This window comes from Myotis brandtii, unplaced genomic scaffold, assembly GCF_000412655.1.
Source record: "Myotis brandtii unplaced genomic scaffold, ASM41265v1 scaffold358, whole genome shotgun sequence".
In the NCBI taxonomy this organism is placed as follows: domain Eukaryota; kingdom Metazoa; phylum Chordata; class Mammalia; order Chiroptera; family Vespertilionidae; genus Myotis; species Myotis brandtii.
This window is the reverse complement of record NW_005363772.1, coordinates 571731-589158: the sequence shown is the minus strand read 5'-3', so window position 1 is coordinate 589158 and position 17428 is coordinate 571731. Positions and strand designations below refer to the sequence as shown.

The 17428-nt window shown below is 36.7% G+C and overlaps 1 protein-coding gene across 6 annotated transcripts in view; it reads left to right on the top strand.

Moving 5' to 3' along the window:
• The window catches only part of SOX5 (SRY (sex determining region Y)-box 5), a 414575-nt gene extending 400879 nt beyond the window's left edge, over positions 1-13696 (top strand). For all 6 annotated transcript variants that reach the window (XM_014544242.1, XM_014544245.1, XM_014544247.1 and 3 more), the window contains exons 13-15: positions 2141-2314; positions 8269-8485; positions 11013-13696. In XM_014544242.1, coding sequence (XP_014399728.1) covers positions 2141-2314; positions 8269-8485; positions 11013-11316 — 695 coding nt within the window. In that variant the 3' untranslated portion in view covers positions 11317-13696. The remainder of the gene's footprint in view (positions 1-2140; positions 2315-8268; positions 8486-11012) is intronic.
• The last annotated feature ends 3732 nt before the right edge of the window (positions 13697-17428 follow it).

The following is a 17428-nucleotide window of genomic DNA, read 5'->3' as shown; positions in this document are numbered from 1 at the left end:
AGCTTGTTTAGCTCTGATGAAGTCACAGAACATTCACTTTACTGCTTATGTTGCTGTAAGGTGTAAGAACAGGAAAAAGCAGATGTGCAAATGATTATTTGCTAGTTACAAACTCGCTTTAGAAAGATGTTGCCATATATTAGCACTCATTTTTGTCAATAAAAAAACAATTACTGGTATACCACATTTCATAAATTTTAAGTTATATTAGCATGATAAAATATATGCAAGATAACGGGCATTAAAACATCAAAATTTTGTTACTGTTGTTTGTTAAATTCAGTCAAGATTGTATTCAAAATATTTCCCAATCTTCATGAGAACAAAGAGCATATAATGAATGAGAAATAATGATATGCTGTGTTTTTTGGTTTGCTGCTATACAGGTCTGCAAGTGTATGTAATTTTGGTTGACTCCTATTCCTTCAAATTAAGAAAAGAAAGGAAGAATATGATGGAGAAGGGGGAAAACTGCTTTCATCAGTACTATATGCTCTAAAAATCTCAAATTATTTTAAAATTTTGTATGGTACCAATCTCTCTCTCTTCCATATTTTGTAATGATAGCCCTGGAAAACTTAGTGTCATGTGTTCAGTTTCTCTCTCTCTCTCTCTCTCTCTCTCTCTCTCTCTCTCTCTCTCTCTCTTTCTTAGGAGTTAAGGTCAATCAGTACAGATATGGCAGTATGTTTGTTCTGCTGCTTAGAGCATCCACTTACTGCAACCCCAGAAATAAAACCACCCCCAATCTGCTAAAGGAAAGCCCTTAGTGGGCCCAAATGCCCATATATCATATGTATGCACAAAGATTGATCAAAATTAATATTGCACTGCATTACTGGGAACCCATAAAGAGACCACCCAGTAGCTCAAATGCTTGAGATAAAATACCTCATCTGGTTGTCATACCTGTTTAGTTACTTGTTTAAAACAACAAGCACCAAAATATTCAAGACCCTCAGCTCTCATTCAGAGATTTTAAGATTATTTCTTTAAATAATTTGTCATTTCCCTGAGGTCAATAGTCCATAGTGCTTATTTATTCACTAAGAAAATACTATAAAGGATGTTTACATACTGAGTATATGTAGTATGTAGATCATGTGTTCAGTTTCTCTCTCTCTCTCTCTCTCTCTCTCTCTCTCTCTCTCTCCCTCTCTTCTTTCTCTTTTTCTTTTTTCTTTTTGCCTAAACTCAAGAACCTCTGGAAGCTCTTTAATCTGCTGAAGCTAGTCTACAAAGTCACATAAAGCCTAGAGGAGTGATGGCAGCTCCCTAAGGTTCCACTGTGACTCTTGGTCGTGTTTTATTATCATGAGTCTTGCTGATTGGAATGTAACTGTCAATGGGTCTCTGGATAACTTAGGCAGACATTAGGGGCAAAATAAAGGAGAAGGAACTTTTTTTTTCACCTTAAATAGGTGGCTGTTGACTTGGTAAGAAACCATAGTAATGTAGCTATTTGTCTTTTTTCCTGTATTTTTTCAAATATCTTTTTGGGAAGCAGACTATCATTGCTGCATCAGAATATTTTATGCATTTATTATTAGCACATAATTGTAAAGAAAAGCCAGAAACACTACAGGAGAATGTCTATATTGTAGTTTAACCTCAAAATTTGATCTAGCAGCATTTTTATTTATATAACCTCAGAGAGAGGAAAGGGGCATGCATACACTGTTCTGATAGTTCTTGGGTAGCAGAGACACATACTTGCCCGTACTTATCCAATCTGTCAAACATATTAGTGTTTCACAATTTTTGAGCTTTTTCACCTAATATTTCTATAGTACTTGCATGTCTATTAACCTAATTCAACTATTCTCTGTCCAGTTTGCATCAATCAAAGATCACATATTCAAGTTTCTTGTGGGCTCTTGAAAGTAAATGGTGAAATAATCCACCATTGTAAGAAAAGGAAATATATTATAAATGGATTAAAAACACAAATACAGCATTTGCCACCACAAGGCTAATCACAAAAACTTCATAAACAAGCATCTGTCTCAAGAACTGGAAGTACCATTATCACATGTACTTTTTATTTTCAGATATTTTAATAGTCTGAAAAACAGTAGTGCAAGGAACAGAAATGCCAAAAGTTTTCACGCTTATGAGAAACAATGTGTTCTATTTTTAGGAAGTGCTGGAGTCTCAGAATCAAGAATTTATAGAGAATCTAGAGGGCGTGGTAGCAATGAACCCCACATAAAGCGTCCAATGAATGCCTTCATGGTGTGGGCTAAAGATGAACGAAGGAAAATCCTTCAAGCCTTTCCCGACATGCACAACTCCAACATCAGCAAGATATTGGGTAAGAAAAGCATGAAGATTAAGTGACTTGTGGATTAAATGTACAGTTCTGTTTTCTGGGCTTGTTGAAAGACATGGGGTTTGGAGGCCAGCTAGCTCATGTTGTCTGCTTATCCTATATAATAAAAGGCTAGTTATGCAAATTATCCCCTCGGGAGTTCCACCTGGAGACCAGGAGTTTGATCGCTCGCTATGATGTGCGCTGACCACCAGGGGGCGGCGTGGAACATGCTGGGTGACCTGCAGCAGCAGGAGCATGTGCAGGCAGCAAGGGAAGGAGGAGGCAGGAAGGCCGGGAGGCAGGGAACCTGATCGGCCCTGATCACTGGTCAGGCCTAGGGACTTACCCGTGTATGCATTTCACGCACCAGGCCTCTAGTCTGAAAATAAGTACCATCATTGAGCCTTTTCTTCTGATGGTGGAACAGTCTGTTTGTTGAGATATGTGCCCCATTAGTACAGCTAATTTAGTTGTGTGTCTCTATATTAATTGTAATATCGTCTCTTCTTCAAAAATCTAGAAATATTTGTACTAAGACTAGGAAAAAGGTTTCTTTTTTATGGGGTATTAATAATCATTTTGATATTTTCATGTTTTATTTTTTTTCTACTTCTCCTCTTGTTCTCTTTATTAACCTATTTATATTTATATGTGAACTTTGGCCCACACTTAAAATCCCATATGCAAAAGAAGCAAAAAATTGGCTCATATGAAAGAAATTGTTTTCCTCTAAGCCTTAGAGGGGTTTGGGTGACTGGGTGGAAAAGGTGAAGGGATTTGAAGGATAAATTAATAGTTACAAAATAATCACAAGGATGTAAAGTACAACATAGGGAATACAATCGATAATATTGTAATGACTAGACATGGTGCCAGGTGGGTACTGGAAATATTGGGGAAACACTTTGCAAAGTTATGACTGACCACTGTGCTATACACTTGAAACTAATACAAAATAATATTAACTATAAACTATACTTGAAAAATAAAATTTAAAAAAATACAAAATACTTAAACTTCTGTCTCAGTTTTCCTCTAAAATGATTGAGATTTTTAAATGAATGTTATTATAAAAGGGATATGAAGCTTGTATGTAGAAAATGTAAATATATCTATGTGTAATACAAAAACGGAACTGATCAACCCTAGCTGGTTTGGCTCATTGGCCAAGGGACTGAAGGGTTCCTGGCCCTGGTCGGGGTGCCTGTAGGCGGCAACCAGTCAATGAGTCTCTCTCAAGTCAATGTTTCTCTCTCTGTGTCTCTCCCTCACTTCCACTCTCTCTAAAAAGTCAATGGAAAAATATCCTGGGGTGAGGATTAACCAGAGAGAGAGAGAGAGAGAGAGAGAGAGAGACTGATCAAAAGAAAATGCACACTTTTTTGCATCTCTTAACATCTCTGATCTATTTTTCCTTTTTATGACTGTCTTCTACCTTCCACGTGGAATTTTCCATTCTTTAAAAAACACTACACCTGTTTTATTTGGAAAAACTCTAGAAAAGAATAAAATGCTTTATGTAACCATATTGCATATTTTAATATATCAGTCATTTTCAAATTAGAAAACCCAAACTGTAAAAGTAAAACCTACTAAATACTAAGATTGTTTAAATTGGCTTTATATTCATCAACTCATATGTCTGAATACTAAAAGGTGATAATCACTGATTAAAACTTTATCTTAAGTATAAGAGAAATATCAGTTTTGACGTAAAATATTTTAGGAAATTTTAGCAAAAGCTTTTATGGGAAAAAGATGACTAGCTAAAAGAATTTCTTTCTGGTTAAAAGGAAAGAATATTACAAAAACCACATGAATATATTATAACAGACTACATGAAAGAGAGTGCTACCTAATTTCAGACTAAATTGAGAAATTGTTTTAATTAAAGATACAACAGGAAAAAGAAACACTGAGGTGTTTGGGACCTCAATATTTAGTCATAGCTTCAAATAAATGAGTGATCTTTAAATATCCACAAGATTATTCTGAATGGCCCATTTCATGTAAAAGTACAAAGAAAGCTTGATGTTTTCCTTTTTGCTGATTGTTTTGGATAACAGCCTCCGACAGCATGCCGCTAATTCATTCTGCTTAAAACAGGCGCTTGAGCTGGGTTGACATTTTACGTAGTCTCTGGGGATCCTAGTTGACATTTTAAAGGGCTTCTAAGCATTTTATAATACCCTAAAATCTGGTTTTAATAAGCCATTCTGCTGAAATTGTTAACATAAGGAATCACCTTTTACTGTTTGGCACTAGATCAGGGAATGGGGGACATCTTTTTCCGATTAGATATACAGTAGTTGGAGTAAAATGTGCAAATTCATTACAGACTCCACGGAGATGACAACGTTGCTCAGCTCAAACTCTTCATTTTTATTGTATTGCTGGATTTGGACAGGAAAGAAGCACTTTCGAGACCGTATTTTTTTTCTTTTATTTTGAACATCAGACATTTTTTATTGAATCTTCCTCTTTGTCATCAGAAGGAATACCCACATGTCCTTCTCTGTTTTGAATTGTAAAAGGCCAGTCTTCTGATAAAATAAGGAACTTACTCCCTGTACATGGTCCAGGGTAAGCAACCAGCCACACCCAAATCAAGTCAATGTGTTCATGCGTTTGGAAACAGAGTAAACGCTTTCCTGCCATTCTCATCAAGTGGGTTTCAGGGGTTCATGTCGCAGCTCCATACAGGGGTTGTACCTGCAAAGCCATTGAAACCAAAACCTACCTTGTCATGTGGTTAACCCTATTCAGAACTTACCACTAAAAAATAAAAATGGCATTTGCTACCAAACTAAAACACTGTTGTACCCTGTAGTAAATGGAAGAGTTAGCCTTTTACCCCAGTCAGTGCTTAAACTATCGTTTTTGTTGTTGTTGTTAATCCTGAGGATATTTTTTCATTGCTTTTCAGAGAGAGCGGAAGGGAGGGAGGAAGTGGGGGAGAGAGAGAGAGAAACATCGATGTGAGAGAAACACAGCAACTGGTTGCCTCCTGCACACCCCGGACTGGGGTTGGGGAGCAAGCCCTCAACCCAGATATGTGCCTTTGACTGGGAATCAAACCCATGACCTGATGCTCTAACCATATAGCAACAGCAGCCAGGGTGCTATCTTTTTTAAATACACCAATAATGAACTATCAGAAAGGGAAACTATGAAAACAGTCCCATTTGCAATTGCATTAAAAAATGTAAATGTCTAGGAAATAAAAAGACCTGTACTTGGAAAATTATTAAACTCTCTTAATTTTTAATTTTAAAAGGACTAGTAACTATGCTTTGGTAACATTTTAAAATGTACCTTAGAATTTAGCGATAGCTCCAGAGAAATTATGCTAGTAAATGTCTAAATATTGTGTGATTCTGGGTCATGCCAGATTTAGAAGCCAACTTCTCTGAAAATTAATTCCTCTTTCATTATACATAGCTGTAATATATATATACTCTTTCTCTGCATTTTAGCCATACCCAACTTTAAGTTCCTCTAATCCCCTTCCTACTGCAAGGCCTTGACCATCCCATTCTTCCCCCATAGGGTGCTCTTCTCTCTCTGATACCTATCGGAGTCACTTCTGCAGCAGAGCCTTCCTCACCTACAGAAGACTGATTCCACCTCTTTACCATATGTTCTTACAGCTTCCTGTACTTTCCTTAACTATAATTAAAATAATAAGTTGTATAATTAGATGTTTAAGATATTTTTCTCCCCTGCAAGAAAAGAAGACCCACTAATAATTCACCACTGCATAGTCAGTAATTTGCACGGAGTGGGAAATCTAAAAAAAGTTTTCACATACCAAGGCAGGTTACTATGAGGCAGAAACAGTTCCTTTCCTTAGAGAAACATATTCTTTTCAAACTTATAGAATATTCAGACTTTGGGAAGAATCATTGGCCATTCTATTCAAAATGAAAATGCTATTTTGTTGTTGTTGTTCTGTGTGGTTGGTAATAAAGGTAGCCAGTGAATATTAAGTCAACCATTCTTGACCCATTTTGTAGTGTATTCCTATAATTTATTCAGTAAATTTATTTTGCTCAGCTCACTTTTTCAGGCCCTGATACGAAGTCCAAAATTCTGGTATACTGTACATACTTACAAGAAACTCCACGAAAAGAATTGATCCCGAGTTCAATAGTGTATAGTTTTATTTGTGTATTTATTTGCCATGAGAACAACATAATGGTTTTCAAGTACTTCTAGAGAGTAATGTTGGGCAATAAGGAATCTGAGCCTGTAACTATAACTAACAATGTTGGACACTGCTAATTACACACAAGTTTGATAAAGGAATGGAAAAATAAATTCTATTATTTGAACTGTAACCTTGTTTCTGTTGTAAATAGAACAAAATCATATTGACTGCCTAGATTGGAAAAATTTGTTTATAAACCTTTGTAACACCTGTGTGGGTATACCCACCCATGCAGCATCTGTCCCAGTAGGAAACAATTCTAAAGGAAGAGCTATTGTCCCTTCCCTTGTGTTCCTTTAAGACCATTAACAGCCCATGTTGGGGAGTTCCATGCAAGAACTATTAATTAGGAGCTATTTGCATTTGAGATGTGGAGTTATGTCTGAGTAATGAACCCATTTGAAAGCTTTTAAGATCTTGCTTAAATGACTCCGGAAGGCAGGTAAAAGCAGCAGTGCCCATACGTATTGGGTAGGGATCTCCTAATTCTGGTTATTTGGATCTTTTTGCATTTGGAAAGGGTTGAGCTGAATTTTTGCAGATAAGCGCATTCCATCTGCAAATAGATTTTTTTCACATGTTCAATAAGAAATAAACATTATTCCTACGACTCCTTTTAGTACTTCACATAACCATACTGATAGCAGCTAAGCTTTAAATTTTATCTCTATTGAGAATTAGCATAAACTATTTGTAATTAAGCTTCAAGAGTTGTTTTTGCATTCCTAGTTGAATAAAAAACAAAATTAAAAGTGAAAAGGAAGGGGAAATCAATTTGAGTTAATATTACTAATGCATACTATATCACAGGAAGTAATATCTCTATATATTATTGAAAGGGTTTTATTAAAAGTCTTCCTTACTTGTTAATGTAATTCTGACCTCTGCTAGATCATATTTAGTAGGTGGGTATAGGTATGTAAAGACATACATTGTTGCATACTTTCAATTCCATCAAACCTGACCTTGAGTCACAAATCTGCAATTTAATAGTTGTGTGGCCTTGGGTAAGTTACTTCATCTACCTGAACTTCAATTTTCTCAACCTATAAAAGTAGGTGTAAAAGCTGTCTATCTCATAGAATTGTGGTGAAAAATAAAAATGAAACAATTTATCTAAAATTTTAGCACAGTCCCCAGCACACAGTAAACAGTGCATGTTCATTAATATAATATTTTATAATTAAAATTGTAATAAAATGAACTTTTAAACTATAATTTTTCTTGTAAATATATGTAAACATTTTGAGAGAATGACAATTATATATAATAAACATTAGAAACCTTTGTAGTAATACACCCCTACATAAAAATATTCAAAACTAGATAATTAACCTCAGATTCAAAATATGTAATGAGTTTTTGCATAACTTTTTAGTTCACACTTGAATTCTATCATGGTCTAACGTAGAAACGAAAGATATATCCATTAAATTACCTATAAGCTGTTAAGTACATACCGGACCAATTTGGCTAACTTGGTCATTCGTGCCAGAAAAAAAGTACATCTATTGCCCAGCATTTGGATCTTTGGGTGCACAGTTTCTTTGAGGACAGAACCCCTAACACCTCCATCCTAGTGGAATCTCACCTCTTGAGTCAAAGCTCACGAATCAAACACATGATTATGTACTTCTGGGTTTGGGCCAACATTTTTACTTTAGATGTTCTTATGCTCAGGTGTGTCTTTTTGGGCTCCTCGGCAGCTGTGCAAATCGGAACCCTAACCTTCTTTTCCCCGTAGGGTCTCGCTGGAAAGCTATGACAAACCTAGAGAAACAGCCATATTATGAGGAGCAAGCCCGTCTCAGCAAGCAGCACCTGGAGAAGTACCCCGACTACAAATACAAGCCCAGGCCGAAGCGCACCTGCCTCGTGGACGGCAAAAAGCTGCGCATCGGGGAATACAAGGCGATCATGCGGAACCGGCGGCAGGAGATGCGGCAATACTTCAACGTTGGGTATGGACCGTTCCGTGGTGTTTTTCTAGAAAACACTCCTATTGAATGGGATGGGAGACATACTTGTTTAGTTGGCGAAGCGGGATGTTGGAAAAGAACCTGAACACAGTGTCTTTTCAGAGAGTAACTCCTCCCCCACATGATCCTGGAAGAGAATCCATCCCTGTCAGTTCACTCCGAGCTCCTTGAACAATGGCTCTAACATGAGCTTTGTAAGGCTAATTTGAAAATCTAATATCTGAAAGTAAATGAGTTTGAAGTTTGCTCTTCAAAACTCAGAAGTATTACTGGTTCTTTTCCTCGTTGGTTTTCATTACTTCCAAGGCCTCGCAGAGATAAATGCCACCACAAGTAACAATTTTGTTGAGAGAATACAACCTAAAAATGATTTGAAAAGAAAGAAACACTGGTTTCTGGGTTTAGAGAGGTTTCTAGGTGATCAAGGCACATACGTGGTCTTTGTAGGGCACACAAATTAGGGACTCTATTTAGGGCACAACCAGGTGTAAATGAGAAAGGTCTCTTCTGAATTAAGAATGCAGCTCTCACCTGGTCTGTGTGGCTCAGTTGGTTGAGCGTCCTTCCATGCACCAGGAGGTCGCTGGTTCAATTCCTGGTCAGGGCACATACCCAGGTTTCTGGCTTCATCCTCAGTAGTCCTCAGTAGGGGGTGTGTAGAAGGCAGCCAGTTGATGTTTCTCTCTCATTGATGTTTTGCTCTCTCCCTCTCCCTTTCTCTGAAATCAGTATATATGAAGAATGCAGCTCTCATAACCCAGGGACACAGACAATAATGTGGTGAAGGCCTGGAGGAGGGCGAGGCAAAGGGGGAGGAAACTGGGGACATCTGTAATAGAGTCAACAATTTTTAAAAAATATTTTTTTATTGATTTCAGAAAGGAAGGGAGAGGGAGAGAAAGAGAGAGAAACATCAATGATGAGAATCATTTATTGACTGCCTCCTGCATGCCCCTCACTGGGGATCAAGCCCACAACCCAGGTGTGTGCCCTGACCGGGAATCAAACTGTGACCTCCTGGTTCATAGGTTGATGCTCAACCACTGAGCCACACCAGCCAGGCTAGAGTCAACAATTTTTTTAAAAGCAGCTCTTGGGATGTTTTATCTTTTCCTACAGCAATGCTGTTGAGCACCCCATAATATGCTACCTGTAACTGCATCACTTCTGCAGAATTTTCTCAAAAAAACACAGAAATAAAGTTGCTCATATTTGGAACAGAAATAAGTAAGACCCCAAGAGCTTTTTAGAATAAATACTGTAATGAAAATGGTCAGAGGATACCTTAGAAAAAACCTTTTCAAATATGCCCCACCCCCTCCATTCCTTTGAAAGGATCATCATGCTTTGTCTGGGTTCTATGGTTTATACACCAGTGCATGGCTCTTTGCAAAGCTCAGATGAAACCCAACACTTCTTGGAGAAGTAGTGAACAAATGAACATATGAATGAATGAAAGAACGCATGAACACCATTTATTAATCCCTTTCTACCAGGACTAGCCCATAATTTGTGGCTCCCGATGCAAAATGAAAATACAAGGTCCCTGTTAAAAAAAAATTATTAAGAATTCTTACCATTTGCAACAGCATGGATGGAACTGGAGAGCATTATGCTAAGTGAAATAAGCCAGTCAGAGAAAAATAAATATCACATGATCTCACTCATTTATGGAATATAATGAACAACATAAACTAATGGACAAAAATACCACGAGAGTCATAGAAGCATCAAACAGACTGTCCAACCTATGAGGGAAAGTGGTGGGGTGAGGGGGTAAGAGATCAACCAAAAGATTTGTATGCATGCATATTGAGCATAATCAATGAACACAGACGGGGAATGGTCAATGGGGAAAAAATGAGATTTATGTAATACTTTAAACAATAAAGAATTTAAGTTAAAAAATTATTAAGAATTTTAAGACTGTGACAACAGACCTTTAAGACAAGGGTAGAATCTTTCTAAGCCCTGAGGCCTGTGTAGCTTCGGAGATTGTCCTCCCATAAGACTGACCCTGTTTCCTACCCCCACCTAAATCTATGCCAGGGACTAGGTGGAAAGTGATATTATTCAGTTCTGGTGAGTTCTGGGCAATCGATTACTTTCAGAGCTCTAACACTTTAGGATCTTTCCATTAAAATTGAATTGTAATTATTTTTTTAAATGTTTCTGCATGCTGCAATGAAGAACAAATGAACTAGGGGTCAAGAATTTGGGTTCTTTTGCTTAATCTTTCTGCTTCTTAATTTTTTCATAAATTAGAATAGTAACAAAACAGAATTTATCTTAAAAATCCAATGGGTAACACATATGTCTTGTAATCTATAAAGCACTACATGGAAGTAAGGCATTAGAATCAAAGTAGGATGCAACTTTTAAATGTTGGGCAATAGGAAGAAAATCACTGCCTTAGCGTTGGACAAACTGAGCAAATTAATGATATAGCAAGGCCTGCATGTAACTACTCACTCACCACGGTCTCTTTGGGGGCATTTCTCTCTGACAGGCAACAAGCACAGATCCCCATCGCTACTGCTGGTGTTGTGTACCCTGGAGCCATCACCATGGCTGGGATGCCCTCCCCTCACCTGCCCTCTGAGCACTCAAGCGTGTCTAGCAGCCCCGAGCCTGGGATGCCCGTCATCCAGAGCACTTATGGCGTGAAAGGAGAGGAGCCACATATCAAAGAGGAGATACAGGCTGAGGACATCAACGGAGAAATTTATGATGAATACGATGAGGAAGAGGATGACCCAGATGTAGATTATGGGAGTGACAGTGAAAACCATATCGCAGGACAAGCCAACTGATAAGGGTCAAAAGATTGCCGTGACCTTAGGACTTAAAGAAGCCCTAGCTGGTTCATCCTTACCAGTGGCCAAGCACATTAACTTTCTCATACACTGACTGTTACTTTAACTGTTAGTCTTAAATAGTTGGGACATCAGCTGACTAATAGACCTCAGCCTCAAAAGGCTTGGAAAGGAAAAAAATATATACAACAAGCAAACAACAATATCAACAACAAGAGATTGAAATAAGCTATGGGTAAAATAATGCCAGTAATTCAGCTGCTACATCCAAGCACTGAAGTCTTACCCGTCAACTTTTTTTTTTTTTTTAATAAACTTTATGGCTGTTTGTTCTACAATGTTCTAGAAATTCTCACTCAGGTACACAGTGCCAACAAGTGGCTTGTGAATGTGTTTTGTTGTTTTGTGCTACAATTTTTAAAAAGAAATAAGTTTTGTTTTGTTTTGGGGGTTTTCTGGGGGGGTTTTCCTTTCCTCCTTCCTTTTCTGTTTTTTTTTTCTTTTATTTCCATTTTTTTTTTTTTTTGTAATGCACCTGACAGAAAAAAAAGAAAGATGAATTTCTCTTTACTTCTTTCCACCTTCTCCATCTCTATATTTTAAAGATGGAAGTCTGTGCATGGGGGGGGAAGAGGGAAAAAGAGCCTGTTTTTAACTTCCTTGCTATCCATCACAAAATAAGCAATTATGTATTTTCTTTAGAGGACTTTATTGCACACCACACTACATCTTTGAGCAAGTGCCAAATTTGTACTGACGTGTTGACCCAGTTCATTTCTTTCCTTTTCGTTTTCCTGTTCCTTCTTAAGTTAGGACAGTGTTATATCTTAGACAATCCCTTGAAAAACCTAAAATACCAGCAGCTGGTGAGATTTGACTTTTTTTTTAATGGAAACTGTAGGTGCTGTTCTCAGGTGAAAAGAGAGAGAGAGAGAGAGAGAGAGAGAGAGAGAGAGAGAGAGAGAAGAAATTTAGAGAAAAATATTTTCTGATCTTGGATTTTTGTGTGTATGTATGTGTGTGATTATGGTACTAATAGGAATAACGTTGGACCATTGTGAGTTAAACCCACACCTGGGGATGAAATCCCACATCCTCCTAAGTGACTGGTCTGGAAGCAACCTTGACCTTGACTTTGCACTTCAAATGACAACTTAACCAATATAGGGCTCAGAAATTATATTTTTAAATGTCTAATATAATGACTATTGGATGAATCAGGTGGCCCTGTGTAATAGACGTGTGCATGTATAATATGGAAGCTACTAGCAAACTGCTCCCAGAAGTCCCTTCTCCCTGGTCAGTTGGTTTCACTAATGTTTGCTACTTAATGATTTCTGTTTGTTTTTCTGTTGATAACATCAAACAAAAACAATTGTTGTTTTCCTTGAATACATTTGCCCATGTTCCAGAAATAGAGAATTAGCTTCTTTCTTCAAAATTCCATCCTCTCCTGTTGAGGAAATGGAACTGATGATTTTTTATAAGGTATCTTCCATCTCTCCAAGACACGAGGTGGAGGCCATTTGCATTTCAGAATTGTGGGCCACGCGCATCTCATGCAAAAAGCAGGATTTTATTAAAAGTCATCACAGCCCAACACCATGGAGCCTGGCTGAACCCGGGGACCCTTGCCACTGTGCTTCCCTTGCTGTCAGAGGAAGCCACTGGAGTCCAAGGTTAGGTTCCAGCGGAGTGTGTGCATAGAGCAACAATGGATGGTGACGGGACTGCTTGTTTCAGTTTTGCCAGCCAAATGCTAAGGCAGTGTGGGCCTTGTGCAAATAAATGCAAACTCATTGAAAGTCAGTTGCCATTATTTGTGCGGAAGCATCAAACAGTAAATACACCAACCAGTAGTTTGGAAGTGCTGTGATTTTAACTCCAGTCATCACCTTCCTGTCCCACCCCACCCCCCCCAACCCGACCTTATAATTTGATTTTTACATATAACTAAGAAAAGAAGTCCTTTTTATTTTTCTCTCTCTCAAAAGACTTGCTCTGGGGTTTTGCTTGGAGGGGCCGATCATATCCTGCATGTCAGAGATTTTGTTTTGTTTGTTTTTCTGTTTGTTTTTGATGACTGTATTTTCATTTGAACTGCCTCTTTTTGCTAGTGTTGTAATAATGATGATGATGATGATAAAAATAATAATAATAGTAATAATAATAATAATAATAATGGTCAGCTGTTCCCAGATTAGTAAGTTATGTATAATTTATTTCTCCCTTTCTATTTTATTCTGCTCTGATTGGGAAGTGCAGCCAATAAGCTGTTAGATATTTAAAATGAATTTTCACACACACACACACACACACACACATGCACACACATTTACCCAGATAATTTTACTGCTCCTTACATAAGTTTTCTCCTTTAAAAAAAAAAAAAATCTGGCCCCAATAATGTCAAGTTCTGGTGTTTAATACAAAGGAGTGAATTAATAGGAGGGTCACATTCAATCTTAATTAACTTATGCTCTCATCAGTCATTTTGGTTATTTAATTGCCACAGTCATCTAGAGCCAATTTTTTTGTTTGTTTGTTTCATTTTGTTTTCAAGCACTCTGGATAAGAAAAAATAGACACTTGTTTTTATATCGTTATTATGTACAATGTGAAAACAGATTTTAAAAAATTTGTTCTCTGTCTTCATTAAGAAATTCTCTCTGATTTATGTGGGTTCACGTCTCACATTTGCTGGATACTTATTTTACCCCATGTTCTACAAGTACTTGGTTTTCATTTCATGACTTCGGGCTACAAGAATACTTTGTTTTAGCTCCAGGTAGATGCCACTTGATGGCATGCAAGGCTGAAACCAATTCTAACACACATTACCAGTGAATTGACAAAACACTTCTGTTTGGTCTTTTTACGTTTGTTTTTCATTTTGTTTTATTTAAAAGGGAAAAGAAAATTGTTAATGGTGACCTTTAACTGCTGAAATTCAGTTAACTTTATTTAGTTACATTTATGTCACGGAGACCAAACTGTGCATGACTGAAACAAAAGCAAGTTCATGGCCCTGCATTATGTTCTCTTGTTCTGACATCTAACTCACTGGTGTTACCATTTCTTTGCCTTAGTTTTCCCCAAAAGAAAAAAAAATTACATTAATGTTTAAAGTGCTTTGAAGTCATTTGATAAAGGTGCTATGAATAGCAACATACTGTGTTAACACATTGCCTTTCTGGCATTTGATTGGTTTATAAATTTTTTTAAAGGATCTTAAAACCTTGTATTCTTTTTCTGGGCCCCATGTTGACCAAAAGGATAAGGTAGAGGAAATAAAAGTAAGATTAAACTAAAATTAACATAATCTCCCTCCTCTCTCCTTTCTTTCCCTTCCTCCCCATTTACTTCTCTCTCTCTCTCTCTCTCTCTCTCTCTCTCTCTCTCTCTCACACACACACACACACACACACTTACCCCAGTACAGAGTAATCCTGCCAGAATTCTGTTGTGTGTGTTTTTTATGGCGTTGTAATCAGTTCCTCTGAAAATAGTCATGTTTTAATATGGATCTAAAAGAACATTACTGAAGAAAAATAAGTTAAAGTTGCTCATTTACAAGTTGCTAACAATTTGGCTACTTACTACAATTGGATAAAATACAAAAGTACTCTTCAGTACACTTATACCTAAATTAGTTGAGTCAATTTTTAGCATTTATTTGGCAACTGCAGTTAAGAGGTAATCATGTATAAAATCCCTCCCAAAGAACATAATCATTGAAACCAAATCCTCTTATAAGGAACAAATATAAGAGTCTTCTTTGATGAAATTATTTCCTAGCTTTGATTTCTGGAGTAAACTTTTACCTTAATTCGTTTAAAGATCATTATCTTTAAGTATTTCACGGTCCCATTTCAGATATTTTCTTAGGCCAGAAGTTGTTACTGTTCCAGAAAAAATATCTTAGATCACTTTTAAACGTCAGAAATAATTACATTTTCAATCATTCTAATAGGTAAATTATTGAATTGTAATAAACAGCTGTATATTTACAAACAGGTTTATAAGATATTTGTTTATCAAGTGAATAGTAAAATAAAAACTATGGGGTCTGCAAGGAAAAATATGAAGCCCACTAAAAGTGGTTCAGATATCTCTTTGTCTTATAGGGTGTAGGTTTTCGTTTAGACAGGCTTTTACAGTATTTAATTTTAAATTTTCTTATAACTCTCAGTTTCCCAGGTTGAAGATGATGTTGTGTTGAGTTTTCTACTGATTGATTCCTGTCCTCCCCAGTGTTTCTGTCACTGGTTCACTATAACAGTATTTATATAGCTCCACTGGCTCTAAAGCTCTTAGTCCTTCTAACATTTTGGATTTTATGAGTAAAAATTGTTTTTAAAAGTAGAAAAGAGACAATCAAATGCCTGGAGCTTAAAACAAAGTATGTGCAACCTACCATCTCACTTGAAATTTAATAAAATAAATAATTATGTAAATATAACATAGAGTTATAGATTTATATTTTGTTCATAACACATAGTGTAATATAAGTTGTATATTTTCATGTTTTTGGTTTTATGTTATCATTCATGCCACAATAAAAATAAAACAGGAGTTTATGTACTCTTAAAAAAAAAGATGTGGGTTGCCACCAACCTGTTTTTGTTTTTGTTTTTTGTTTTTGCATTCTCTTTTTTCAGTATTACTGCCATGCAAGGCACCAATAAAAACAGCAAATGTGTTCTTTACTTATTATACTGTGTTTCTTTTCACAATTATTATTATGAAGGGGTAATCAGTTTTATTATGAAAAGAGCGAAAGTATCAAAAATAATTTTGTTTTCAATTTAAATAACCCCACTTCCTAAAGTTGACTTTGAACTGAAAATTAGGAGTTTACTTCTTAAAGGTGGACATTCTGAAAAAGATAGGCCGACCTTGTTATAATGCATCTATCTCATCAGACAGGATATAGCTTCACTATAATGTCAAAAGTTACTCCATACACATATATAAAATTGAGTCTAATACACTTAGAAATCCTACAGCTAGAAGCACTCTTATTGTTGTTTTCCAAAGCTTGACACTATTATTGATGAGGTTTTCTACACTTCAGGGTTATCTTTCAGCCTGTTATTTGTATAGAAAAAAAATCTAAACTTCAGATTATGAAATTACTAAGAAGATAATTTTCAACTTGCTGTTGTCTAATTTAGAATAGCAAATCATCTAAATCAGTGGTTCTCAACCTTCTGGGCCTTTAAATACAGTTCCTCATGTTGTGACCCAACCATAAAATTATTTTCGTTGCTACTTTATAACTGTAATGTTGCTACTGTTATGAATCGTAATGTAAATATCTGATATGCAGGATGGTCTTAGGCGACCTCTGTGAAAGGGTCATTCGACCACCAAAGGGGTTGCGACCCACAGGTTGAGAACCACTGATCTAAATTGTTTAACACTCTGACATTGGCCTCTAGATTCTACCTTCAACTTTTTAGCAAATGTTAAACACAAAAAGTCTCCTTTCCTTCCAATGGCCACTTTCTGCTTATCTCTTCCACCATAGTTATTTTTTCTACCTTGATAGATCTATGTGTAATAACTTCCTATATGGCTTTTAGTTCAGTTTGTTGGTGGTTGTTGTTTTTTAGTAAGTATCGCTGGGTCAGATAACAGCTGGTGCAAATGAACATAAAGCATATAAAGAGGATATAGTCTACTAACACTTTGCCCATTCTATACCTCAGAAGCATTTTACAAAGTATGGTCCGTGGACCACCTGATTCGGAAGTAACTGTTAGAAATGTAGATTCCTAGATCCATCTGCAGATGTAGTTGATCAGAATGTCTAGGGATAGAGACAAAGCTGTTGCTCTTCAGCAGCTTCAAATAATTACTCTGCAAGCTCCGGTGTTTCAAGACAACCAGGAGGTGGGGCTATTTTACTCTTCCATCTATCTACCTTTCCTCAAGTCACATTCTGCAGATCCTATTGCCTGCCATACTTTAAGCTTAGGGCTCTGTGCAAACCTCGAAATTTAGGGTCAGTGAGGAGGCAAGAGTTTGAGATTGGAAAAAGCTCTCACTATGCCTCCTCACGGGTTGTTTTTGAGGGCATTTGATGCAGCAGGACCATCCTCAT